Here is a 25625-nt window from a genome sequence, read left to right as displayed (position 1 = left end):
AGCTCTGGCTGAGGTCCTTGCCACTGTTCTGCAGTCAAGTCACATTGGAAAGATAGCTGAGATCTAGTAAAAACATCAATATTTATCTGTTTTCCCCCTCTGATTAACCCCAGTGCCAGCACCAGCTTCCCTTCTCCAAAGCTGGGCCTGGATGCAGCCCTTGGAGTAAGGGGGTGAAGGAGCATCAGGAGGTGGAGGGCAGATGCTCACCCTGTTTGTCCTTTCCATTTTCCTCTTGCTGGGATACTTGAGGTGTGGAGGAGCAGGGATTTGGGGGAGCCCAGGGAAGAGCAGTGCTCAGGGTGGGTGGAAGGTGGCGAAGGAAGGAACACACAGTGGCCCTGAGTCTGGAGCAGAACTTGGTTTGTGGCGTTGGTAACAGAATGGAGCAGCAAGAACATTCCCCTGCACTGGTGGCTCCTCCTTACCAGAGTTTGAAACCCAGAACTGTTTTGTTTAGCTGAGGTTTGACCATTAAAGTCCCGTTTGAAGCCTCAGGACTGCAAGGCTCCTTCAGGAAGTCATTCCCACGACACCTTTGGGCATGGGATGAGTTTCCTGAGAGATCCTTTGAGTGTCTTCCTGTTGAGTTTTGTAAGGAATCGACCTCTGTGCTCACTCACAAGGGATTCTCACAACCTGTGCTGGGGCTCAGGATGAGGATAAACTTCCAGCACCCCATCACCCCAAAGCCTCTGGTGCATCCTGCTCTGTGCAGTGCCCTGAATGTTTGTTTTTTCACCTGTTTAGTTTTGAAACCTGCCACGAGGATAATGTGACATTAGAGTGGAAAAGCTATCGGGGCTGTGCAGGGGAGGAATTGCAGACCCGTAAACTGCTCCCAAAATAGCTGAGATGATGTGTCAAACCGCCCAACCATCCCAATCCTCCATGAGCTGACCTCCCAGGGATATCTAATAGGGGCTGGTAACGCTGGGAGGGGAGGGGGAGCCGACACCCCTCCTCCCTGAATCCACATGCTGGTTTCTAGAAGTTGTCATTTATCCAGAAGTTGACCAAGAGCCAGTCCCTGCTTCCAGCTGGGACCTCCAGGTCCTGGATGTAAAACTAGGGCTGGGAAAGGAGGAAGAAACTCATTCTCCAGTTGTTTTTTCTGTCCAAATGAACTTGATGAGCTCTTTGCACTCAAAGGTTTAATTTCATTTGTGTTGTCTGGAGAGTAAACTTGATTTTCTCTTTAGCTGCTGTGCTGCTGGAGCGTGTGTGTGTGCACAGGGAAGCTGCTGCCTTGGCTCCAAGGAGTTTCTTGCCTGGCTGCCAGGCTCTGTGGTCTGGGCAAGGGCAGCTCTGTGGCTGCAGCATCAGCTGGGAACAGACCGGGCAGTGTTGGGGATGGACAGCACCATTTATCCCACAGATGGGAAAAGGCAGGGACAGCCCCAGCCAGACCCTGCTGCTGCAGAGCTGGGCAGCCTTCACCCCCTGTCGCAGACATCTTTTATGAAAAATCCTCTTTTTTAGGATTTTTCCTTCTGGGAAGCTGAGAGGCCTCAGGAACAAAATGTAAACATTGATTATCTGCTGCTGTGGAATGCAACAGGTGCATCTGGGATTGGCCCATGTTGGTTGTTTTTGATTAATGGCCAGTCACAATCAGCTGGCTCGGACTCTCTGTCTGAGACACAAGCTTTTGTTATCATTCTTTCCTATTCTATTCTTAGCCACCCTTCTGATGAAATCCTTTCTTTTATTCTTTTAGTATAGTTTTAATATAATATATATAATAAAATAATAAATCAGCCTTCTGAAACATGGAGTCAAATCCTCGTCTCTTCCCTCATCCTTGCACCCCTGTGAACACCGTCACAACCCCCCAGAGTGGACAGAAGGGCTGGCTGAGGTGTGAGGGAGACAAGCAGGAATTCAGTGGGAAGTCAGATGCATTCCCTGGCAGGGGGAGACTGACACTGACACATGGCCATGGGAGCCGTGCCCACAGCCCGGCGTGCCCAGGCTGCCGTGGGTGGGAGCCGAGCTGGGATTGCTCCCACCCCATCCAGCCTGGCCTCGGACACTTCCAGGGATGGGGCAGCCACAGCTTCACTGGACAGCCTGTTTTTCACCAGCTGAGAACATTTTTGTAGCACCTCATCCAAATCTCTTTATTTAAAACCGTTCCCCCTTTGTCCTGTTCCTGTTGGAACTCTTGCTGCTGAGAATTTCAGATTTCTGTGCTGCCAGGCACTGACCCCCCAGAGAACACTGCGCTGACCTGAGGCCGTGGAGAAGCTTCCAGAATGGAATGACAGAACTGGGATTGTGGGTGTGGAGTTTGGATAGAAGTGTGTGATATCACAGGGTGGGAAACTCAGAGTTTAAGGGTTTAGAATACAGTAATGGATATAAAGCAAGATGGAGGTTTGGGGTGGAGGCTGCTCCTTCTCCTCCTTTCTCCTCCCTTCTCCTCCCTTCTCCTCCCTTCTCCTCCCTTCTTCTCCCTTCTCCACCTTCTCCATGGGTTTGGGTGGTTTTGTGTAATTGGATAACAAAGTCCCCATTGCAGCCACGAGTGGTTGGTTATTGGGTTAAAAGTGAAAATAATTGAGGTGTCACTTCTTAATTGGACAGTTGATCCTTCAAAGGCCTTGCAGAGAGAGAGATGGGGCTCCATGTTTAGTTTGTTGGAGTGAAGTGCTGCATAACTCAGGGTTTGTGAGAGTGTGACAGAGATAAGAACTGATAAACATCTGAGTCCCAACAAGAAATTCCATCTCACACATTTAATCTTGACCTTGGCAGAAAAGAAGACAAGATTTGACTTATTCCTTTCCTATTATCTGTAAAAAGTCTCTCTCTCTCCTTTTTAAGACTCCTTTAAGCCCTGGAAGGCTTCAGTTGGTAAAATATCAGTGTGCTGTGTGCCTGACACCTCTGGGGCCGTTCCTGCTGCCATCCTAAGGGTTCCAGAGTGCAGATGGGTTCAATATTAAATGTCCAACATTTAACATTGTGGAGTGGAGTAAGAAGCACCTTGCAGGTGGTTGGGAACACAAGAGCTGACATTCGGGGTGAATCAAAGATTTCTCCAGCCACTCATGGATCTCTGGGAGGTCCAAGGACAGCTGGGAGCAGTGATGTGGCTCCTGACGTGTCCTCTGGCTGCCTGTGGTTTAAAGGCTTCCTGAGCCCTCGTGTTTCATCACCCAGCTGGCTGAACCTGCCTTTCCTGAGTTTGTTTAATCCATTTTGGAGTCTGTTCATCATTCTGGGCTCCACAACATCCGGTGGCAGCGAGCCTTGATGTTTAATGATGTGCACTTCGGAAAAATGGCTCCCTTCTCAATGGCTGCCTTTTATTTTATTTTATTTTTTTATTTTATTTTATTTTATTTTATTTTATTTTATTTTATTTTATTTTATTTTATTTTATTTTATTTTATTTTATTTTATTTTATTTTATTTTATTTTTATGCTGTGCCTGGTCTGAGTCAAAAGGTCTGATCCCTGCACTGCCCTGAGCAGAGCTCTCCCTGTGGAGCTTCCAGCCCTGGCTGGATCTGCAGGATTTGGTCCTCCTTCTCCTTCTTTCCCTTCTTCTCCATGGGTTTGGGTGGTTTTGTGTAATTGGATAAAAAAGTCCCCATTGCAGGGCATGGGTGGTTGGTTATTGGGTTAAAAGTAAAAATAATTGAGGTGTCATTTCTTAATTGGACAGTTGATCCTTAAAAGAAGGATGGGCAGGAGGTGTTCTGAGAGTTGAATTACCCTTTTGAAGGAATGTTCTTACCTCCTGTGTTGTGCTTTCTGATTCCTTCTTGGCAAAATAAATGAATAAAAAGCAGCATCAGTGCAAGAAGCTCAGGGAATAAACATTTATGGGGCTTTGGGGCCTCTTTGTTTAGATTTCAAATGCCAAATACCATTTATTCTGTGGATCTCCTCCCAGATAAGGGAAGCTGGTGAGAAAGATCATGAACTTGGACTTTCTTTGCTTGGAACAGAAAATCAAAGCTATTTCTGCTATTTCTGCAGGTTTATAAATGACATTTTGGCTTCTAGGAATTTGGGATTTGTGGTAGGAGCAGATGGGTTTCCATGGGGCTCAAGTTTGGCACAAGAAACTCAAACCACTGAGCCTCTGGGCCACCTTCTTTGGTCTCCTGTGTTTAAAATCTTGTGTAAATTCTTTTGCTGTGTTCTGTCGTGTGATCCATGACGTTTGTGGTCCTTTCCTGGTCTTCAATCCCACCAAAAACTGCTCTAAAGCAAGGCAGGGTGATGATGCATATCTTCTGTAAGTGCCATCTAGAAATGTCCTTTGTCTTCTATGTCATTTTGGGCCCAATTTTAGATTAAAAATCATGGAATATCTGGAGTTGGAAGGGCCCTGGAAGGATTGAGTCCAGCTCCTGGACAGGGAACCTCAACAATCTCACCCTGAGAGCATGAATTTCTCTAACCCCATGTCAGGGATGGAGCTGAGATCCTGGGATGAAAGGATATTCAGTAGTGTAAAAAAAACCACAAACGCACAAACTATCCACCCCTCCCCCCAAAAAGCCCCAAACAAAAGCCCCAATATTTTAAAAATCTGTCCCTATTTGGACTTTTGATTTTTTTTCTCTTCTCTAGACCATGTGGAGTGAATGGGTTAGAAAAAAACTTTTATTTTCTTCTCTGGGTTAATTCTTCATCTTCCATTGCACTTTTCCTGCTTCCCTGCGTGAAAGTCCCAACTCCTTGTTGTCTATGCTGCAGCAGGCTCCAGGCCAAAAGAAATGATGTTAGGCTAAAAAAATTGAATAAATAAATTAAATAAATAAATTAAAATAAAATAAAATAAAATAAATTAATTAAAATAAATAAATTAAAATAAATTTATCAAAATAAATAAATTAAAATAAATTAAATAAAAATGATCAGTGGCTGGCCAAGGAGCAGAGGTTTGGACTGGGGGTCCAGGAGCTGTCCAGCCAAGGAGGGGATGGTGTGGGGGATAATTCCTGGCACAGGCTGCCAGGGGCACGGCTAATGCCTCTTAACTCAGCACTGAAAGCCCCTGTTGCCGCCTGGCCCGTGCATTCCACTGGCACCGTTGGGTTGAAAATCCTTTGTAAATCTCCCTGATTGCTGTTTCATTCTTGAGAGGATGAAGGCGAGAGGAAACAACACAACCTTTCCCTCCCCGCCCTCCTTCTCTGCTTGTTTGTGGACAGAGCGGGTCCTTCCAGGGGAATTAGGTCTTGGGGCTGAGATATTTACCTAAAATCAAAAATTACCTGAAATCAAATTGTCTTTTGCTCTGATGGGCTGGAAACCTCCCAAATAAGGTTTGGTGTAAGGAGAGGAGGGGGGAAAGAGGAGAAATTCTTCAGCCACCTTGTGGTTCAGGTGCACCACCAAAGACCTAAAATTGATGCTTTCCTCTGCTGAGTTTGTTCCCCCTCACTGGGGAAGGGAAGGCAAATCCTCTCTTCAGTGAGTTGTAATTCATGACCTGTGCAGGCCTCCTGCTTTTCAGGAGAGGGGAATGCTGCAGCAGCTTGGAGCTTGTGGTGCTCCTGATGGAGCTGTTCCTCATGGCACCTCCATCCCATAAAATCCTCTGCAGGAATGGGAACATCTCCAGCCCTCCACAGCTGAGCTGAGTCACATCTCTACCCTGCTCATCCACTGAGAGGTTTTTTCCTTTATATGTGTGTCACATGCCAAATTTGTTGGTAATTTGTCCAGAGGAAGGTGAGGGCCTGCTTTGGCAGGAAATTGAATGGAAGTTTATTTATGCATGCAGCAACCATCCTGTATCTGGGAGAAAACCATCCATGTTTGGTCCCATTCCCAGAGAAATCCCTTCTGAACTGGTTTAAAAACCTGCTGGTGGTTGGGGTCCAGTGTTCTCCCCAGTGCAGGCCTGGGGAAATTCCTCTGTGTTCAGCAGCCTGGAGAAATCTCCCAACTTCCATGTGAGCGTCATCTACATCTAAAATTGGAAATTCTGTGATAACATCCAGAAAGAACTTTGGGATCAGAGTGGTGTCTGAATGCTGGAGGAAAGCTGTGCTGGAAAGGGGCAAGCTGGAGGTTTGCACCATTGGTTTGCACCATTGGTTTATTTTGTCCAGAAGCAGCTGTTGGAGGTTTGCACCATTGGTTTATTTTGTCCAGAAGCAGCTGTTGTTTTCCCTTTTTGTTGGATGCTGGAATAACTCTGGGTAGGACCCAAGGTTGTGGATCTTTCCATGTCCATGTGTCCATCCTGAGATGGCTCAGAGGAAGCCACTGTATGGATCTGTCCAGGCATGGTTAAAGAGAGCTTGAATGATTGAAACCTACATGAATCTGCACCTTTTTTCCCTTAAAAAAAAACCCCAAAAATCTGTTTGAGCCAATTCCATAAGGAGACTGGTCCTTCCTTTCCTGGTGAGTGGGATCTGCTGGGTTGGAAGTTTCCCTGTGCTGTCGCTTTTATCCTCCTCCTTCCCATTGCTCAGAAGCTGATCCAAGGACCTTAGAGGATTTCCCTCTGTCCTAAAATTCCAGAATCTTCCATTAGAAAAACTCATCAAGCACATGGTCTCCTTTGGAGCAGGGCTGTGGGGTTTGGCTTGCTTCCCACCTGCATGCTGTGAGCTTGGAAAGGCCTCTCACCCCTACTTGGTGTTTTGGGGAGTGTGTAATGTTGTAGTAAGCCCTGAGGAAGCCCTGAGGGAGCTGGGGGTGCTCAGCCTGTGTTGTGGTGTGTTGCAATGTCCGGTTTTAAACTTCCGGGGCCCTTCCCATGTGTACCTATCCCTTCTCCCTTCCCCCTCACCCCTTGCTGAGTGTGCCCTGTCAATCAGGCTAACATACCAGCAAGGTGTCGTGTGATTCGTTGATTTCAAAGGATGCTCCTCAGGCCTGGGGGTCATTGGCCTGTCTAAGTGTCATCCTCCCTTGAGACCCTGCCCCCTTCACCTGGTTGGTAACTCACCTGTCCCCTCCCCTTCCCCTGTCCCCGAGCTTATAAAATGTGAATGAGACCATGCGGCTTCCATTCTGTTATCAGCAGTAGCCCAGTGCAGACGTATCTGTGCTCATGGAATAAACATCTGGCTACCTTCTAGCAGAATCCATTCCCTTTCTCTCCATCATCGCCAGAAGCTCTCTCCTGAGGAGAACGGAGTCCTGTCTTGTGCCCCGCTGCACTCTGCCGCCAGCCAAGGTATCTCTGGGGTTAAACGCCACAGTGCTGCCTCTGGCCAAGCAGCGAAGGTCAGAACTGGCCTAGGCACCATCTAACTGGTTATATTGGGATACCTATTTCAATAAGCCTGGAGAAAAGGAGACTCAGGGCTGCCCCCATCACTCTCTGCAGCTCCTGAAAGGTGCCTGTGCTCAGCTGGGGCTGGGCTCTGTCTGCAGCAGCACTGACACAGCCAGAGCACACAGCCTCAAAGGAAATGTAAGTTGGATATCAGGAAAAAGTTTTTCACAAAAAGAGTAACAAAGTTCTGAAATGGCTGCCTGTGGGGACCCAGGAAATTCCTCTGGCTGCCCTGGAGGACTTCAGCCCCTGCCCGGGGGGCTCAGAGACCTTTGGTTGAGCCCTTGGAAAAAACAATTACCAACCTTAGATGAAGAATTACAAGCCACAACAGTTTAAGTAGAATGATAATGAAAAAATAGAGATTTTTGGGGTTTTTAGAATGCGGGGTTCAGGGGGCAAGATGGAGGAATCTGGACATGTCCAGCCTTTCTCTCCTTCTTCTTCTTGGCCTCCATCTTCTGCTGTGATGGTGGCACTTTTGGATTGGTTTAGAGTAGAAGCTCACTGTGTAACACAGGTGATAGGTACTGGGAAGTTATTGTAAATATTGTACACATAGTTTTTAGGTATAAAAAGATAACACTGCCCAGGGGCAGGCAGAGTGCCTGGGACTGTCCTGCTGAATGGACCTCGGCAGGACAGGAGAAAGAATTTTATAGATAAGACACAATAAACAACCTTGAGACCGAGAAATGAAGAGTTCTGACTCCTCTGAATGCCGGGCTGGGAAAAGAGACTTTCTAACACATCTCGGGGTCACTCTGAGCAGCAAGAGACCAGGAGAGCTGCCCGGGGAGGTGGTGCAGTCCCCATCCCTGGGTGTGTTTAACAAAGCCTGGATGTGGCACTGGGTGCCAGGGTTGAGTTGAGCTGTTGGGGCTGGGTTGGATTGGATGGTCCTGAAGGTCTCTTCCAACCTGGTCATTCTGGGAATTCTGTGATTTCTGTGTGTAGCAGCCTCTGCGTTGGAGCTGTGACTCCTCTAGAAACTCCAACTGAGATTTGGGCGCTGCTGACTGAGGAGGAAGTGACATTTGAGAGGTTGTCACCTAAAGAAAGCTCTGGCCACACTATTGAGAGGAAGATAAGGATCAAACAGCCATTGGGCGTAATTGTGGTGGGAATTGCTTCACTCTTTGCTGGAGTTTATAATTGCTTTATTTCTGCTCTCCCACAGCCAGGCCCCATTGTTTGGGGACAATGACAGGGAGAGGTGAGCCCAGGGCAGAGCTGGTTGGGAATAGACCTGAGGGAGGAGAACTGGCACGGCCTTGAGGGATGGTGGAACTTGCAAAGATGAGTTTTAGCAAAGCTGGGTTTGATTCCTGGCTGGGCTCCAGCTCTGTCCTGTAAAGGCCTGGGTGGTTTGGATTCCCTCAGGCTGGGAAAAACACTTTCCCTCCTGTCACCTTCCTTGAGCCTCACAGTGTCACAGCATCCTGTCAGGGGATCACTGGGAAAATTATATCAGGAAAGGATTGAGGTGGAAGTGGAGAATTCCAGCAGAACAATCTTTGTGAGCACTTGGTGAGATTTCATTTTGGAAGCCTGAAGTTTGGAGAATCTACAGCCTTATTTTTCTGTAATATAAAGAGATCTGGGATATTTTTGAGTTCATCTGGGCCCTTTAATCTCTAAACACTAAAAAACCCAAACAGGACAGTGCAGAATGAGGTGGTTGAGCCTTCCGTGTCCAGCTCTTCTTCCAAATATCAAATCTTCATCACTCATCCTGAAATTCAGATTTTTTTCTTGGACTTTTGGGTTTTTATACTCCAAATATTCAATAGCCTTTGTGGGAGGAGGAGTGTGATAAATCAATTTAGGAAAGATTCACAGAGTGGGAATGTGATGATAGGGGAGAAAGAGAGCAACTGGTGGTTTTTGGGTGCAAAATAAAATAATACAGGCCTGGTGTCCAGCATAACTCAGACTCCTTGAGCTGTGCAATCATTAATTTAAGTATTGTGGTGAAGACTCGTGGTCAAATTGTCAATTTTCCAGAAGGTTTTTTAATTATTAAAGGAAAAGCGGAGGAAAGAAAAGAAAAAGTGCTGAAAGTGTGGCAATTCCACAGGAAAAAATTAATGTGGAAAGTGGAATTAGAATTAATCCAGTCATTGTACAAATGGATCAAAGAGAAATTTCCTAACAGAGGAGGAAGTGGGATAGGAATGCAGAATTTCAGCAGCCCTGTCATTCCAGATGGGAGCAGCAGAGGAAACTCTGGAGCGCCTCAAAAATGAGGGTGCCCTCACAGGTCAGTGTAGGTGCCTTAAATCTGCCTCATCCTGCTCCAATCCCCAGCAGGAAAGTCCCCACTTCAGCCAGGGAAAATCCAGGGGCACTGATGGAAGTGTGAGCTGATGAGGCCATAGAAACTCTTGACCCCTGAGATGAGTGGGAAGCAGGATCTGTCTTGAGTTGCCTCTTGGAAGGGCAATAATTCCATGATGTCACAGATAAAACTTGGCCTGTGTTGTGGCCAGGGCTCTGCTTGGGATCTCTCCCAAATCCTTGGGTGATTGAACTCCAGGAAAAAAAAAAAAAATGCAATTAGCAATGTTTGAGATGAAGTTCACGACCAAGGAAGTGACACGAATAGAGTGTGTGCAAACCAGATGGGTCTTGCTTTTTACATCAATTAATGATAAATGTGGAAAGTGAAAACTAGAATTAATCCAGTCACTGTACAGATGGACCAAAATTTCCTATCAGAGGAGGAAGTGGGATAGGAATGGATTATTTCAGCAGCCCTGTCATTCCAGGTGGGAGCAGCAGAGGAAACAGCTCACCTCGGATCCCAGCTCCAGTGGCACTTGATTTAATTATAAACCTTCTGACTTCCTGGCTTCAGACTGGTGGAACTGGAATGGGAATAGCACAAAGGATCCTGCAAAGGTTCCTCTCAGGGTGCTGGGGCAGCCAGGTCCTTCCTGAGGTTTGGATTTGCACTCGGAGCAGAAATTGGGCATTAAAGATTAAAACCACAGAATATCCTGAGTTGGACCCATGAGGTGCAAAATTCTGCAGCAGAAATTCAAAATCCTGAAATCTATGAACAGTTTCTTGACTCTGGAGGTTGATGTTGCTCTCAGAGTTAATTACCAGCGAGGTAAAGCTTCCTGGCTGTTTGCTCTCTCTCCGGGTTCCTGGTGGACATACACACAGAACCCTTTGGAATCTTGGAATCTTAAAACTTTAAACAGTTTGGCTTAGAACAGCTGGTTCTTAGCTTAGAACCAGCTGAGTTTGTCTTAGATGGTCTTGGCTTTAAGACCATCCAGTTTCAACCTTTTTCCACATAGAGGTGTCCGCTCCATCTCCCACTCAGCCCATTCTTGGAGCAAAATTACACAATCACAGGGTTCTGGCTGGTTGTTTAATCATAACAACTGTGGCTTGGGTGTGTAAAAAACAAAAACACACTCACACACACAGCCCCTGAAACATTTCCTTGGCAAGAACAGCTTGGCCTTTGTGAGGAGCTGAGAAAGCGTCCGACTGACACCGTTGCCTTACAGGACCTCGCTCAGCTGAGGTTGCATAAAAGGGCTTTGTGGGATTAGAAGGGCTCCATGCAGCAGCGTGTCAGGTGGGGCAGCTCTCCCTGCCTCTGCCCGGGCTTTGTTATTGATGCCACGCTCTGCAAAGTGCCACCTCAGCCCCGTCCCCAGGGCCTCTGGAATGTGCGTGCGGAGCCGAGGGCCCCCGAAGGGAAAACATGTGTGTGGGTCTGTGTGTGCGGCTCCTGCTCTTCACCTGGCAGGGTTTCTGTGTGCTGGGGAGGGAAAACCCCTTTTCCCTCTCAATTTACTCCTTGCCTTGTTCCAGGGTGCTTCTGAGCAGTAATGCAGGCAGTGATGGGATCTCTGTTCATTGTGGTGTTTCATTGGTTGTTCTTCTGCCAGTTGTGGCCTGTGAAGCACCATGAGTCCCATTTCCTACCATCTGCTGGACCCTGGATCTTTATTTTGTGTATGTTTAGGTGACTTTTGTCACCGAAACACCATCACTGTCAGCCAGTTTTGGAAGACTGATCTGTGGGAAAGTGTAGTTTGAAATATCCCAAAGCCAAGCTTCTGCTCTTCACCTGGCAGGGTTTCTGTGTGCTGGTGAGGGAAAAACCCTTTTCATTCTCAATTTACTCCTTGCCTTGTTCCAGGGGTGCTTCTGAGCAGTAATGCAGGATCTCTGTTCATCATGTTACCCTGTGGGAGAGTTGTGGCACTGTGAAGCACCTTGAATCCCATTTCCTACCAACTGCTGGTCCCTGGATCTTTATTTTAGGTGACTTTTGTCACCTAAACACCATTGCTATCAGCCAGTTTTCTGGCCAGTTGATCTGTGGGAATCTGGAATTTGAAATATCCCAAAGCCAAGCTTCTGCTCTTCACCTGGCAGAGTTTCTACGTGCTGGTGAGGGAAAACCCCTTTTCCCCCTCAATTTACTCCTTGGCTTGTTCCAGGGGTGCTTCTGAGCAGTAATGGGTGGATCTCTGTAAATTGTGGTGATTTACAAGAAGAGCAACACCCAGGTTGTTCTTCTGCCAGTTGTGGCACTGTGAAGCGCCATGAATCCCATTTCCTACCATCTGCTAGTCTCTGGATCTTTATTTTGTGTGTATTTAGGTGACTTTTGTCACCTACATACCATTGCTATCAGCCAGTTTTGGAAGGCTGATCTCTTAGAAAGTGTAATTTGAAGTATCCCAAAGCCAAGCAAGAAGGGGAAAAGTGGGAAGAGGGTGAAAATCACCAATTGCTCTGCAGAAATCTTGGCTGTAGGATCAGTTCCCATCTCCGTCCTCACTCCAAGAGCTATCTGCTACAGGATCCTTGGAGCTTTTTTCCAGACCATTTAGGTGAACAATCCCTGATCAGCTGGAAAGAAAAAATGGGGAGAGGGAGCTTAGGAAATGCTTGGATGCCTCCCTCGCTCCCTCCCTCTCCTTTGCCTGCTGAGGGACTCTTGTGCCAACCATGGAATTTTGAAGGAATGAATCTTTAGAGTACCAGGGAAGCCAGGAATGAATGTCCTGGAGATTTTGTTACAGATTTGCTCCAGTGAAGCTCAGACTGAGGCGCCTCTCTCCTGAATGAGCTTTCTGGGAGCTTTGGTGGAGTTTTGGGAGGCACCAGACCTGGGTATTGCCCCACTCTCCTTGGGGAGGAGCTGGGACAGATCAGAAATGAAAGGGTTAAAATATGCTTCAAATAGACCTTGCTGTTTGGCCTTTCATTTTCTTCTTCTTGTTCTTCTTCTTCTTGTTATTCTTCTTGTTGTTGTTATTATTGTTATGATTTTTTTTTTTGGGGGAGAGCAGCAAAACTTGAGGGAAGATATTTTTCCATGTTTCCCACCAATCCCTCTTTGCTTTTATCACCGCAGGGTTTTTCTGGAGATGTCAGTACCTTTGAGTGTAATTGAAGGAGAACATTTGCCTGCCCATCTTTGTCCTAAAAATCTCACCTCAGCCATTTCTGCTCCCTCCCTGAGATACATCTGATATTAAATCACCTCATCAGTGCCTCAGTAATGGCTGGATCTGTACTGGATGTGCCTGGCTGGGACTCAGGGCAGGATTTTATGCCCATTGTGCACCAAGGTTTGGGAGTTAAAGCATCCTGAGCCCCTGTGCTACTGACATCCCATTAATTAGAGAGAAATACTCATTAAAACCAGCAAATCACTGCTCCTGTCTTGGGTTTTTAGTGGGTGAAATGGCTTTTGAGGTATTAAAGAGTCTTTTTTTCTAGCCCTGCATCTGAAGAAGTCAAAATGCTTTGGTTTTTAAGGTTGTTTATTTTTTTATCTATTACATTTCTTTTCTGGCTCGCTGAGGTTTGTTTGGTAGGTTGGTTTGTGGCACACTGACTGTATTTGGGGTGGTGTTAGTTTTTTATACTGAGAACTACATGTACTTTATTTACAATAATTTTTTAATACTTATCACTTATGTTAGACAGTCTACTCTGAACTAATTTAGAAGTGTCACTATCACAGCAGAAGATGGAGGACAAAAATAAGAAGGACAGGACACACTTAAATCTCTCTATCTTGCTTTTTGAACTTTTATTCTAAATCTTTAAAATTCTACTTTTTCACACTGTGCTATCATTCTACTTACACTCTTGTGGCTTGTAAATCTTCACACAAAGTTGGCAGTTTTCTCTGTGGGCTAAAATCGAAGGCACAGGTGGTTTTGACTGTGTGCCAAGGTTTTTAAACTCTTTGCCAGGGTCTTGAGTTTTCTAGGGCAGTCAGAGGAATGTCCTGGGTTCCACACTCCTGTGTGGAACAGGTGGGGTTTTAAGGGTTTCCATCATCTCAGCAAATTGGGTGAAGGACCTCCCTTCCCATTCTCATCACTCCATTTTTGCCAGTGCCATTAATTACAGAGAAATACTCATTAAAACCAGCATTAAAATCACTGCTCCTGCAGGACAGGTGGGGCTTTTCCAGCATCTCAGCAAAGAGGGTTCCCATTGCCATCACCCCATTTTTCCCAGTGCTCTTGCATCACTGGAGATGTCCAAGCCCTCAACCTTCCCCAGTGCAGGACTGCAATATTCCAGCGTGTTCCCAGCTCTGGATTTTCAGATTTTTCATCCATTTTTTCCTTTCTGGCTGTGGGATGTGTCTGCAGGTGCTGTGTGAGCCATTCCTCCCATTGCCATCACCCCATTTTTCCCAGTGCTCCTGCAGCACTGGAGATGTCCAAGCCCTCAACCTTCCCCAGTGCAGGACTGCGAGATTCCAGCATGTTCCCAGCTCTGGATTTCCAGATTTTTCATCCATTTTTCCTTTCTGGCTGTGGAATTTGTCTGCAGGTGCTGTGTGAGCCATTCCTCCCATTCCCATCACCCCATTTTTCCCAGTGCTCCTGCAGCAATGGAGATGTCCCCAACCTTCCCCAGTGCAGGCCTGCAATATTCCAGCGTGTTCCCAGCCCTGGATTTCCAGATTTTTCATCCATTTTTCCTTTCTGGCTGTGGGATGTGTCTGCAGGTGCTGTTCATGCCCGGGTGGTGATCCCCGTGGGCTGTGGGCACTGGCACCTGGCCGGAGCAGGGCACAGCCAGCACTGTGGGGCACAGCAGCCTGGCCAGCAGAGCTCTCCTGAGCCCAGCAGATGTTCCTGCAGCCTCTCTGCTCCTGGGGACCATGCCAGCCTGGTCCTGTGCCAGCAGCTGTCACTTGACACCAGGAACAGTCCCCTGGCATCTTTTGTTGCCCACTGTAGAGTCAAGGAGCTTGTGCTGGGGAAGGGAGGGGGTGAGGCAAAGGGACATGAATTTCTTTGGGTTATGGGATTTTTTTTAGGTTTTGAGCTTGTTCTGTCTTGTAAAAGCTTTTGGCAGCATCTCTTGGAATGTCAGGACCCAGCACATCCCTCTGGCTGTCCTGAGCAGCCCAGACCCCTGCCAGGGGGCTCAGGGACCCTGGCACAGAGCCCAAAACACCTGTGGGTTTGATTATGACCCGTGGAGCAAATTACCAACCTTAGATGAAGATCAGCAAGCCGCAACAGTTTAGGTAGAATAATAGTGAAGTTATCATGGGGTGGAAAAGTAGATTTTGGGGTTTTTGGTATGAGGGGTTCAGTGGGGGCAAGATGGAGGGATCTGGGTGTGTCCAGCCTTTCTCCTTCTTCTTCTTGGCCTCCATCTTCTGCTGTGATGGTGGCACTTTTGGATTGGTTTAGAGTAGAAGCTCACTGTCTAACACAGGTGATATGTATTGGGAAGTAATTGTAAACATTGTACATGTGATTTTTAGTATAAAGACATAACACTGCCCAGGGGCAGGCAGAGTGCCTGGAACTGTCCTGCTGGATGGACCTTGGCAGGGCAGGAGAAAATTTTTTATAGATAAGAAACAATAAACAACCTTGAGACCGAGAACTGAAGAGCTCTGACTCCTTCTTCAAGTGCCGGGCTGGGAAAAGAGACTTTCCAACTTTTCTTGGGGTCACTCTGAGCAGCGAGAGATCCCAACACTGGAAAGTGTGTCCTGCACTCCAGCCTTGGGCTGTGGCTCACTGGATTTTGTGTCAGGATCTCCTCTGCTGAGGGCAGGGTGGCTTTCTGTGCCTTCTCAGGGTGTCTCTTGGGCTCTGATGGGACAAATCATGCTCTGTCCCTTCCCCAGATGGATTCTGGCTCTGCTTGGTGTGCTAAAATGATTTTTTTGTTTATTCCCAGTGACAGTGGTGCTCGTGTATTTTTGCCAGTTCCCCAAGTTCATGCAGTGAGGCACCTGAAATGATTTCTTTCCACTTTCAGTTTTAAACACAGTCCTGTGGTGGAGGTGGCCAGGGATTTATGCCCAAACAAGCTCTGTGAGATCCAGTAGGGAGCACAAATCCAAATATTTCCTCTTTCCTGCTGCCACCTTGCACACACACTGTGAGGAGCCCTACTGTAAATCAAGTCCACAGGGATGCTCAGCCAGGAGATCCTGATCCCACCAGTGACCCCATTTCTATCACAGGAAATTGAATGGAACGGATTCATGGAATCCCAGAATGGTTTGGGTTGGAAGGACCTTAAATACCATTTAGATCCAAGCCCCTGCCCTGAGTGGGGATGCCACTCACTAGATCAGTGTCCAGCCTGGCCTTGGACACTTCCAGGGATGGGGCAACCACAGCCTCCCTAAGCAACCTGTGCCAGGGCCTCACCACTCTCACGGGGGAGAATTTCTGAGCTGGGGGTGCTCAGCCTGGAGAAAAGGAGACTCAGGGCTGCCCCCATCACTCTCTGCAGCTCCTGAAAGGTGCCTGTGCTCAGCTGGGGCTGGGCTCTGTCTGCAGCAGCACTGACACAGCCAGAGCACACAGCCTCAAGGGAAATATAGGTTCAAAATTAGGAAAATGGTTTTTTACAGAAAGAGTGATAAAGTTCTGGAATGGCTGCCCAGGGAGGTGGTGGAGTCCCCATCCCTGGGTGTGTTTAACAAAGCCTGGATGTGGCACTGGGTGCCAGGGTTTGGTTGAGCTGTTGGGGCCAGGTTGGACTGGATGACCTTGAAGGTCTCTTCCAACCTGGTAATTCTGGGAATTCTGTGATTCTGTGAAAGGAAGGAGCTTTAATGGCAGGGCAGAAGCACTGGCCAGAGCACACAGGTCTCCTCCAAGGCTGCAGCAGGAGTGTCCCCATCCCAAAAGGTCTCTCTAAACCCATCTCTGCTTTGCTGTCTCTGCCAACATTGTTGTTCTGGGAACTCTTGCAGTAATTTTTTGTTTTCCCTGCCCTCACCATGGTCCCTCTGTGTCTCTCTGCAGGCTGACGGGGAACGAACCCCTGACCATCCTCCCTCTGACCTCAGAAATGGAGGAGGCGGCCGTCAAGGCCCACTACAAGGTGTGTGACCGCCTGAAGCTGGAGAAGAAGCAGCGCCGGATGTGCCGGCGCGACCCCGGCGTGGCCGAGACGCTGATGGAGGCCATCAGCATGAGCGCCCTGGAGTGCCAGTACCAGTTCCGCTTCGAGCGCTGGAACTGCACCCTCGAGGGCCGCTACCGCGCCAGCCTGCTCAAGAGAGGTGGGGATGGGGGCTGCAGGGGCGTCCTTGAGGGAGGGGGGTATGGGGGATTGGGGGGGTCCTCAAGGGAGGGGAGTCTGGGGCCACCTCAAGAGAAATGAGTCTGGGGGGCCTCCTCAAGGGAGGTCTGGAGGGGAGGCCTCTTCAAGAGAGGTGTGTTTGGGGCCTCCTCAAGGGAGGTGAGTCTGGGGGTCTGGGGGGCTCCTAAAGAGAAATGAATCTCGGAGCTCCTCAAGGGAGGTGGAGTTTGGGGCCTCCTCAAGAGACGTGAGTCTGGGGATCTGGGGCTCCTCAAGGGAGATGAGTCTGGGAGTCTGTGGGGCTCCTCAAGAGAAATGAGTCTGTGGGGCCTCCTCAAGGGAGGTGAGTCTGTGGGGTCTGGGGGCTCCTCAAGAGAAATGAGTCTGGGGGGCTCCTCAGGGAAGGAGAGTCTAGGGGCCTTCTCAAGGGAGGTGAATCTGGGGGCTCCTCAGGGGAGGTGGGTCTGGGGATTTCTCAGGGGCCTTCTCAAGGGAGGTGAGATTGGAGGGCTTCAGGGGGCTTCTCAAGGGAGGCGAGTCTGGGGGATCTGGGGTTTCCTCAAGGGAGGTGAGTCTGGGGGGCCTCAGGGGGCTCCTAAAGAGAAATGAGTCTGGGGGCTCTCAAGGGAGGTGAGATTGGAGGGCTTCAGGAGTCTTGGGGGTCTGGGGATTCTTCAAGGGACATGAGTGTGGAAGGTCTCCTCAAGGGAAGTGAGTCTGAGGGGTTCCTCAAGAGAGCTGGGTCTGGGGGGCCTCAAGGGAGGTGAGTCTGGGGAGTGTGGGGGGCCTCCTCAGGGAGGTCTTGAGGGGAGGCCTCCTCAAGAGAGGTGAGTCTGGGGGGCTCCTCAGGAGAAATGAGTCTGGAGGTTCCTCAAGAGAGGTGGGTCTGGGGTGTCATCCTGCCCTGATGGCCAGTCTGGGACGTCCTTTGCTGGTGGTGCTTCCCCTGAGGTCCACCAAGAGCTGCCAGCAAGGCCTGAGCTCATCCCTGGAAGTGCAGGGCAGGCAGAGAATGTGCTAATGGGGGTAATTTATGGGCTTGCCCTCTCTGCTTCCCACTGCTGGCCCTGGCTGCTCCCCTTGGAAGCTGGAGGTGTTTGTGCAGCTCTGTGCAGTTGCATTTTCTGCCCATTTCTGCTCGAAACTGAGCTGCTGCTGGAGGAGAGCTTTGGGAAGCTCTCAAAGCTGTCCCCTCTTTCTTTATTAATTTCTTTCTTATATTCTTTCTTTATTATTTCTCCTGTTCATTTCTCCTATTTATTTCTCCTGTTTATCATGCCAGTCTCTCAGGAAAAAAGTTGAGGAAACGCCTTTCTTAAGGAAATAAGGCAAACCAGACTGTTCTGTGCTGTCCTGTTAGAGGGGGCAAGGGGAGCCCTGTCATAGTGCAGGGCAAAAGCTGCAGATTAATAATAAGTAAATCCTTGCAATAAATCTGTTATTGCCAAGGATGTGAGCAGTGGGTAATTAATTCCCACACCTCTTCCCAGCAGCTCAGGTGGAGATGGCCAGAAATTAGGATTATTGGAGGAGAAGGTGATATTTTTAGTTATTTTCTTTGTACCTCCACATATAATCCAGTTCCTTCCACCCTCCCAGTAAAATCCAGTTCTTATTTTAGCACCATTTTACTGACAGCATTCGAGGGGCTCCAGGGCTTTACTGCCTTCCAGAAAACCCCACACTCAGCAATGGGCCTGGACCTGGAAAAGCCAGGGTGTGAAAGGCTTTAAAGATAAGAGCAGAGGTCTGCAGGGCTTAATTAGTGAGGAGGAGTAATTCAGAAGCACCCGGGGCTTAACTAATGCACTGTCACTGACTGGTGGAAACAAGGAAAGTCCTTATGAAACCCAAGAGCTCCGGGCCAGAGCTGCAAGACATTTAAAAATATCCCTGCATGCCAGAGGAGTCCCTGGATTAGTGGTGTCTTGGGGAAGCCAAGCACTTTCTCATGCTGACACCTGGAGGCCACAGCTCGTTCCTTCAGACCTGCCTGTGCCCTGGGCAGGGCAGCCTGGAGTTAAAACCCCATGGAGACCTCCCGTTGTCAGGGATCTGGGTGATAAATGAGAGCACTGAGGGCTGCAGGGCTCTGCTGCTGTCTCATTCTGCCGTGGTTTATATCCCTGCAGCATCTCTGCCCTGCCCCGCTGCTGTAAATCCTTCAGGTGCTGTTCCTGAGCAGTAACACAGTGCTCTGTAAATCTTCCTCCTCCTCCTCCTCCTCCTCTTCAGGAGCTGCTGGTTCCTGGCTCAGCATTGCAGCAAGTGGTACCCCAGGGCAAAGGCTGGCATGTATCACCCACTAGGGCGCAGCTTTCCAAATCCATCACTGAGGGCTTGTTTCTCCTCCTCCTCTTCCAGAGAGAAAGGAAAAAATGGGGAAAAAACCCCACTTTTTTCACTTAAAAACCCCACTTTTTTACACTTTGGTCACCCTGGCTGCTGGTTTGCAGCTTGGGCTGATGCAGCCCCCGTTTCTTAAAATAACAGGGGATTGTTTAAGGGACTCGTTATCCTCTTTGGATCCTCGTGCACAATTTTGGAAATGGCTGAAACTGGATAGCCAGGCCCGGCAGACTGTCAATGCACTGGGGCTTAGAATGCCTGCATTGATTTAAAGCTCATTATCTTGTTACAAAATATCTTGGTGCAATCAAATAGTGCGTGGTGGAGATGGCTTTAAAATCTGGCCAGAGCCAAATGTCACATGGAGCTCGTTGGGAGCTGTGAGATGATCCCCGTGCTGATGGGCACAGGGAATTTGGGAAGCTCTCAGTGGTGTGGAGAAGGGGAGGAGTGGAGACAAAGCTGGTGGAAAGGGAGAAGCTGGCAGATGAGCTGCTCCTGCTGGCTTTCTCTCAGGTCTGGAATGCGTTGTGGTCGCACGGCGCTGACTTTCTGCTGGGATTCCACAACTGCTCCGGATTCAGCAGGGTGGAGAGCTGGGCTGCCCAATTCAGCAATTCGGGCTGGTGGCTGGGAGCTGAGTGTGCAAGGCCAGCTTGGAGGGAGTTTGGAGTGACCTGGCATAGTGGAAGGTGTCTGCCCAGGACAGGATGGATCTCGGGGTCCCTTCCAACCCAAATCACGCCATGATTGCAGGCTCAGACCTCCAGGGCAATGTTGGCACACCCCATCCCATTCAGGATTCTCTGTTTGGAGGGTTTGCACACCACATCCCATTGAGGATTCTCTGTTTGACACTGGTGCCTCTTCATTCTGTTTGGATGTGGCAAGAATTCTCCAATCCAGGAGCACAGCTGTCTTTGGCAGTGGCATCCCCCTGACAGTCTAACCTGGGGTGTAACCTAGAAAAAACAAAGGATTTTAGTGAAAAATCATAGTTTACAAAGAATGAGAGATATTTAGAAGGCTGATGGCTGGGAGTCAAGTGTGCAAAGCCAGCTTGGAGGGGGTTTGGAGTGACCTGGCATAGTGGAAGGTGTCTCTTCCCAGGACAGGATTGATCTCAGGGTCCATTCCAACCCAAACCACACCTCAGACCTCCAGGGTACGGTTTGCACACCCCATCCCAATGAGGATTCTCTGTTTGGAGGGTTTGCACACCCCATCCCATTGAGTGTTCTCTGTTTGACACTGGTGCCTCTTCATTCTGTTTGGCTGTGGCAAGAATTCTCCAATCCAGGAGCACAGCTCTCTTTGGCAGTGGCATCCCCCTGACAGTCTAACCTGGGGTGTAACCTAGAAAAAACAAAGGATTTTAGTGAAAAATCATAGTTTACAAAGAATGAGAGATATTTAGAAGGATGATGGCTGGGAGTTGAGTGTGCAAAGCCAGCTTGGATGGGGTTTGAGGCAACCTGGGGTAGTGGAAGGTGTCCCTGCCCAGGACAGGATGGATCTCAGGGTTCTTCCAACCCAAACCACACCTCAGACCTCCAGGGTAGGGTTTGCACACCCCATCCCAATGAGGATTCTCTGTTTGGAGCGTTTGCACACCCCATCCCATTGAGTGTTCTCTGTTTGACACTGGTGCCTCTTCATTCTGTGTGGCTGTGGCAAGAATTCTCCAATCCAGGAGCACAGCTCTCTTTGGTAGTGGCATCCCCCTGACAGTCTAACCTGGAGTGTAACCTAGAAAAAAACCAAAGGATTTTAGTAAAAAACCATAGTTTACAAGGATGAGAGATGCTTGGAAGGATGTTGGCTGGGAGTTGAGTGTGCAAAGCCAGCTTGGATGGGGTTTGAGGCAACCTGGGGTAGTGGAAGGTGTCCCTGCCCAGGACAGGATGGATCTCAGGGTTCTTCCAACCCAAACCACACCTCAGACTTCCAGGGCAGGGTTTGCACACCCCATCCCGATCAGGATTCTCTCTTTGGAGGGTTTGCACACCACATCCCATTGAGGATTCTCTGTTTGACATTGGTGCTCTTCATTCTGTTTGGCTGTGGCAAGAATTCTCCAATCCAGGAGCACAGCTGTCTTTGGTGGTGGCATCCCTCTGACAGGCATGTGGGCAGTCTGACCTGGGGTGTAACCTAGAAAAAACCAAAGGATTTTAGTGAAAAAACACAGTTTACAAAGGATGAGAGATGCTTAGAAGGCTGGTGGCTGGGAGCTGATTGTGCAAGGCCAGCTTGGATGGGGTTTGAGGCAACCTGGGGTAGTGGAAGGTGTCCCTGCCCAGGACAGGATGGATCTCAGGGTTCTTCCAACCCAAACCACACCTCAGACTTCCAGGGCAGGGTTTGCACACCCCATCTCATTGAGGATTCTCTGTTTGACTTTGGTGCTCTTCATTCTGTGTGGCAGTGGCAAGAATTCTCCAATCCAGGAGCACAGAGGCTTGGGGACATCTCTCTGGTAGTGGCATCCCTCTGACAGGCATGTGGGCAGTCTGACTTGCGGTGTAACCTAGAAGAAAACCAAGGATTTTAGTGAAAAAACACAGTTTACAAAGGATGAGAGATGCTTAGAAGGCATTTTCTACCCAGAGGAGTCATCTGGGTACCCATGAGTTTTTGTTGTATGAATTTAGAATATAGAACTTAGAATACTCCACTTATATATGAAGAATACTCCTTTCCACATACATATAATATATGAATTTAGAATAATCTACTTCCAATAAAGTATTTGCAGTGCTGAAGGTGTTTCTGGGCTGTCAGAATATTAAAATAAGAAAATTTGTTATTTTAACTCTCACCACTCTTTGCAGTGTCCTCAGTGAATGTAGAGCTGAATCTTCTTTATTTTAGTGTCGTTTCTAGAGAGGAAAAGGTTCCTGTTCTCCTTTTCCAGGTGAGCAGTAGAATGATTGGATAATTCCTACCACAGTTTGGAAGTAGAACCTCAGAACCCTTGGGAGGACCAAGCCTCAGTGTCCTGGGGTGGATTTTCATCAGCCTTCCTGCTCCTGGGAGTGTTTTGGGAAGGCAGACTCTGGGAATGGCTGCATGAGTTTGCTTGGAGTGTCATGAAACTCCCAAGGAACAGTTCCAAAAATGACCTGGCAGTGTCTCTGCATGTCCTTGGTTGACACACCAGCTCACGGATATATCCACTACTGTCACCATCCACTTGTGTTATTTTTGAGTGGGGGATTTCTTGAGTCCCATCCAAAGCTGTTCTGGAATTGCATCTCAAATATGCAGTCGTTTACAGCTTCCATAGCTGGGGAATGGGCAGCTATAAATACTGCCATGTTTGCTTTTTATTTCTGGCTTTTATAATTTGGATTGAAACCGTGGGTCCCTCTGGGTGTCACTTGCCTGTTGGGGGTGTGGATGCTGTCACATCCCTGCAGGTGAGTGTGGGGGTGTAAAGAAAGGCTGTGCATGGAGGTTTGAGGTGTAAACTGGGTATTTTTGAGTGAGATGCTGCATTGGGTGACACATCTCCTGGTGGGGTCATCTGTCAACAATTCTGCCAGTCTGGAGCAGGACCCAGGGATTTGATTCAGGAGGAAAGGGAAGAGTGAGGAGGATTGGAGCCTCTGCTGGGTTCTGCAGTTTGGTGTCCCCTTGGTAGCAGCAGCGGTACCTCCATGTCCTGTCCAACACTTCATGGAGTCAAAGCTTTGGCTTTGAGGGGACCTTAAAGCTCATCCAATTCCACCCCCTGCCATGGGGAGGGACACATTCCACTATCCCAGGTTGCTCCAAGCCCTGCCCAGCGTGGTCTTGGACACTTCCAGGGATGGGACAACTCTTGCTCAACTCTTTCCATTTTCAGGCAGAGACTGTGGGTGACACAGAGTGACAGGCACCGAGCTGGCCGGATTCCATGTGCATTCCTGAATCCTTGTGCCACTCTGTCCATCATTCCTTGCCCTCCCCCGTGCCCTGTTCACCATCAGTGATGCAAGTAGAGTTTCTCATGCTGTGAGGGAGTCAGGAGGGCACAGCTTTTCCCAGTGGTGCCCAGCAGCACCACAGGAGGAACAGGCAGGAACTGGTGCCCAGGAAATTCTGCCCGAACTTGAGGAAGAACTTCTTTCCTGGGCAGTGACTGAGCACTGGTGTGGAGTCTCCTTCATTGGGGATGTTCCAGAGCAGTCTGGATGCAATCCTGAGCCCTGAGCTGTGGGATGGCCCTGCTGGAGCAGGGAGGTGCCACCAGCTGCCCCACCGTGGTCCCTTCTGTCGCCGGCTGGGATCTCTGTACAAATCACCAGTGGGATGGGGCTGCTGTGGAACGTGCCTTGAGTGTTTTATTTTCCAGCATCAGTCTCATTCCATGGTTATGACAATGGGGAGATGCCACCAGCTCACATCCCAGGCAGCAGACCAAGAACTTAATGTTACAACTCACTTTATAAGTTTTTTGACCAATCACACAAAGCAAAAGCACATTGACAGTAGTTCCATCCAACCACTGTAAGCACAGGTACCTTTGGTTAAACAATGCTTGCTTATTTCAAATACAATACCTGCTTGTGAGCCTTAAAACACAATGCACAGAGCTCCATTATTAAGCTTCAAACTTCCTAATATCTCGCCAGATAAACTTTTCTGTAGCTTAGAGTTATTCTAGACAAGCATTAATACACAGATCATTGTTCTATTTGTCTTTGCTTTTCTACAGTTTAAATAATTTTTCTGCTGACCAATCTCATGGCTGCTGCTTAGCTCTAATCACAGTTTTGCTGTCTCTGGGGTCTGCCTTTTGCAGCTTTCCCAAAACCCTCTGATTTTGTGAATTCCCACACCTTCCAACCCTACCACTCTCTTACTCTGTGACACAACTCACGCTCTTCTCCCAATAGGCTTTACCTCCATTTCCTGTGAGTTTTTCCTTTCTTTAATGTAGGATTGATGGGGGGTAACATGTTGGGACGGATGGAGACGAGAGATCTCTAAAGCCAGGTCATGGAACTTGGGGTTTATTGCAAAGGGCCTGGATGCAGGGGCCTTTTGGAATTTGGGGTTTATTGCAAAGGGCCTGGGTGCAGGGCCCTGCTGGGATTTGGGGTTTATTGCAAAGGGCCTGGGTGCAGGGCCCTGCTGGGAGCTGCCAGACACAGCTCAGAGCAGGCCTGAGAGAAGAGAGGGGGAGAGAGGATGAGAGGGTAAGAGAGCAAAAGCATAAGAGAGTAAAAGGGTAAGAGCGTAAAAGGCAAGAGCTAAGAGACAAGAAGTAAAAGACGAGAGGTAAAAGTGTGAAGTTCCCGTTACAATACAATAAATCTTCTTCTGTGTTGAATATTCTCATTCTCACTAACCAATCTAGTACAAGATACAAATCCTATAGCATTTCCATACAGCCTATAAGAATCACTACATTACCATACTGTGTTACATTTTAAACCCCAAAAACTCCTCTTTGGGCCCCTTCTGCCAAGCTGTAGGGTCTGCTCTGACCCTTGGGCCTGTCTGCAAGCAGAGGGTGTTGTTTTATCAAAAGGGGATCACTCTCAGCCAGCCACACCATTGTTTTCCCATTGTTCAGTAGCTGAGGGATCTCAAAGCTTCCTTTCATTTCAATCTCGCTTATAGTGTCCATATTCTCAAAATCTTTTGCCAGAAAATCATATTTGTAAGGCTTTCCTGTTTCATCTTCCCCAACAGTTTAAGCTGCAACTAGAGCCTGTCCCTGCTTGTCCCTGCAGGTTTCAAGGAGACAGCCTTCCTGTACGCCATCTCCTCGGCGGGGCTGACGCACGCCATGGCCAAGGCGTGCAGCGCGGGGCGCATGGAGCGCTGCACCTGCGATGAGGCGCCCGACCTGGAGAACAGGGAGGCCTGGCAGTGGGGAGGCTGCGGGGACAACCTCAAGTACAGCAACAAGTTCGTCAAGGAGTTCCTGGGGAGGAAGCCCAACAAGGACCTGCGAGCCAGGGTGGACTTCCACAACAACCTGGTGGGCATGAAGGTGCGTTGAAGGCGCCGCGGGGTGGTGGTGGTGGTGGGGTTGGGCGGCTGTGGGGTTTTGGGGGGAGTTATGCTGTTTTTGGGTGTGGAATAGGAGTGTTGGAGGTGAAATGGGTGGAGTGGTGCTCCTTCTGGAGGGCAGAAGGCTGAGCTGTGGGATTTTGCCCTGGTTTTTACTGTGCAAAACCATTGGAGAGAGACTAGAGGGAGAGGAATGGGACTGGCCAGGTTTAGGAAGTAGGAGGTGGAGACAAAGATTGCTGGTTTCCCACATGGAGGAGAGGGTTTCACACCACAAAGGGATGGAAAGGCTTACATGAGGTAGAAATGGAGGAAGGGTTTTATGCTGCCACAACACATCCTTGAGGGACGCTTCTCTTGCAGCAGCTCAGTAGAGCATGGACAGTGTAGCATCTCCTTGGCCAGGTTTCTTTAAAACTGGCTGGAGAAA

The 25625-nt window shown here is 48.6% G+C and overlaps 1 protein-coding gene across 1 annotated transcript in view; it reads left to right on the top strand.

Annotated features, from left to right (window-relative positions):
- Positions 1 to 25625, top strand: part of WNT9A (Wnt family member 9A) — a 64904-nt gene that overhangs the window by 27117 nt on the left and 12162 nt on the right. Inside the window, exons 2-3 of the mRNA XM_064703259.1 lie at positions 16558 to 16817; positions 24913 to 25175. Coding sequence (XP_064559329.1) covers positions 16558 to 16817; positions 24913 to 25175 — 523 coding nt within the window. The remainder of the gene's footprint in view (positions 1 to 16557; positions 16818 to 24912; positions 25176 to 25625) is intronic.

Source organism: Zonotrichia leucophrys, chromosome 2 (genome assembly GCF_028769735.1).
Source record: "Zonotrichia leucophrys gambelii isolate GWCS_2022_RI chromosome 2, RI_Zleu_2.0, whole genome shotgun sequence".
NCBI classification, from domain to species: Eukaryota; Metazoa; Chordata; class Aves; order Passeriformes; family Passerellidae; genus Zonotrichia; species Zonotrichia leucophrys.
This window is presented reverse-complemented; position numbering and strand designations above follow the sequence as displayed.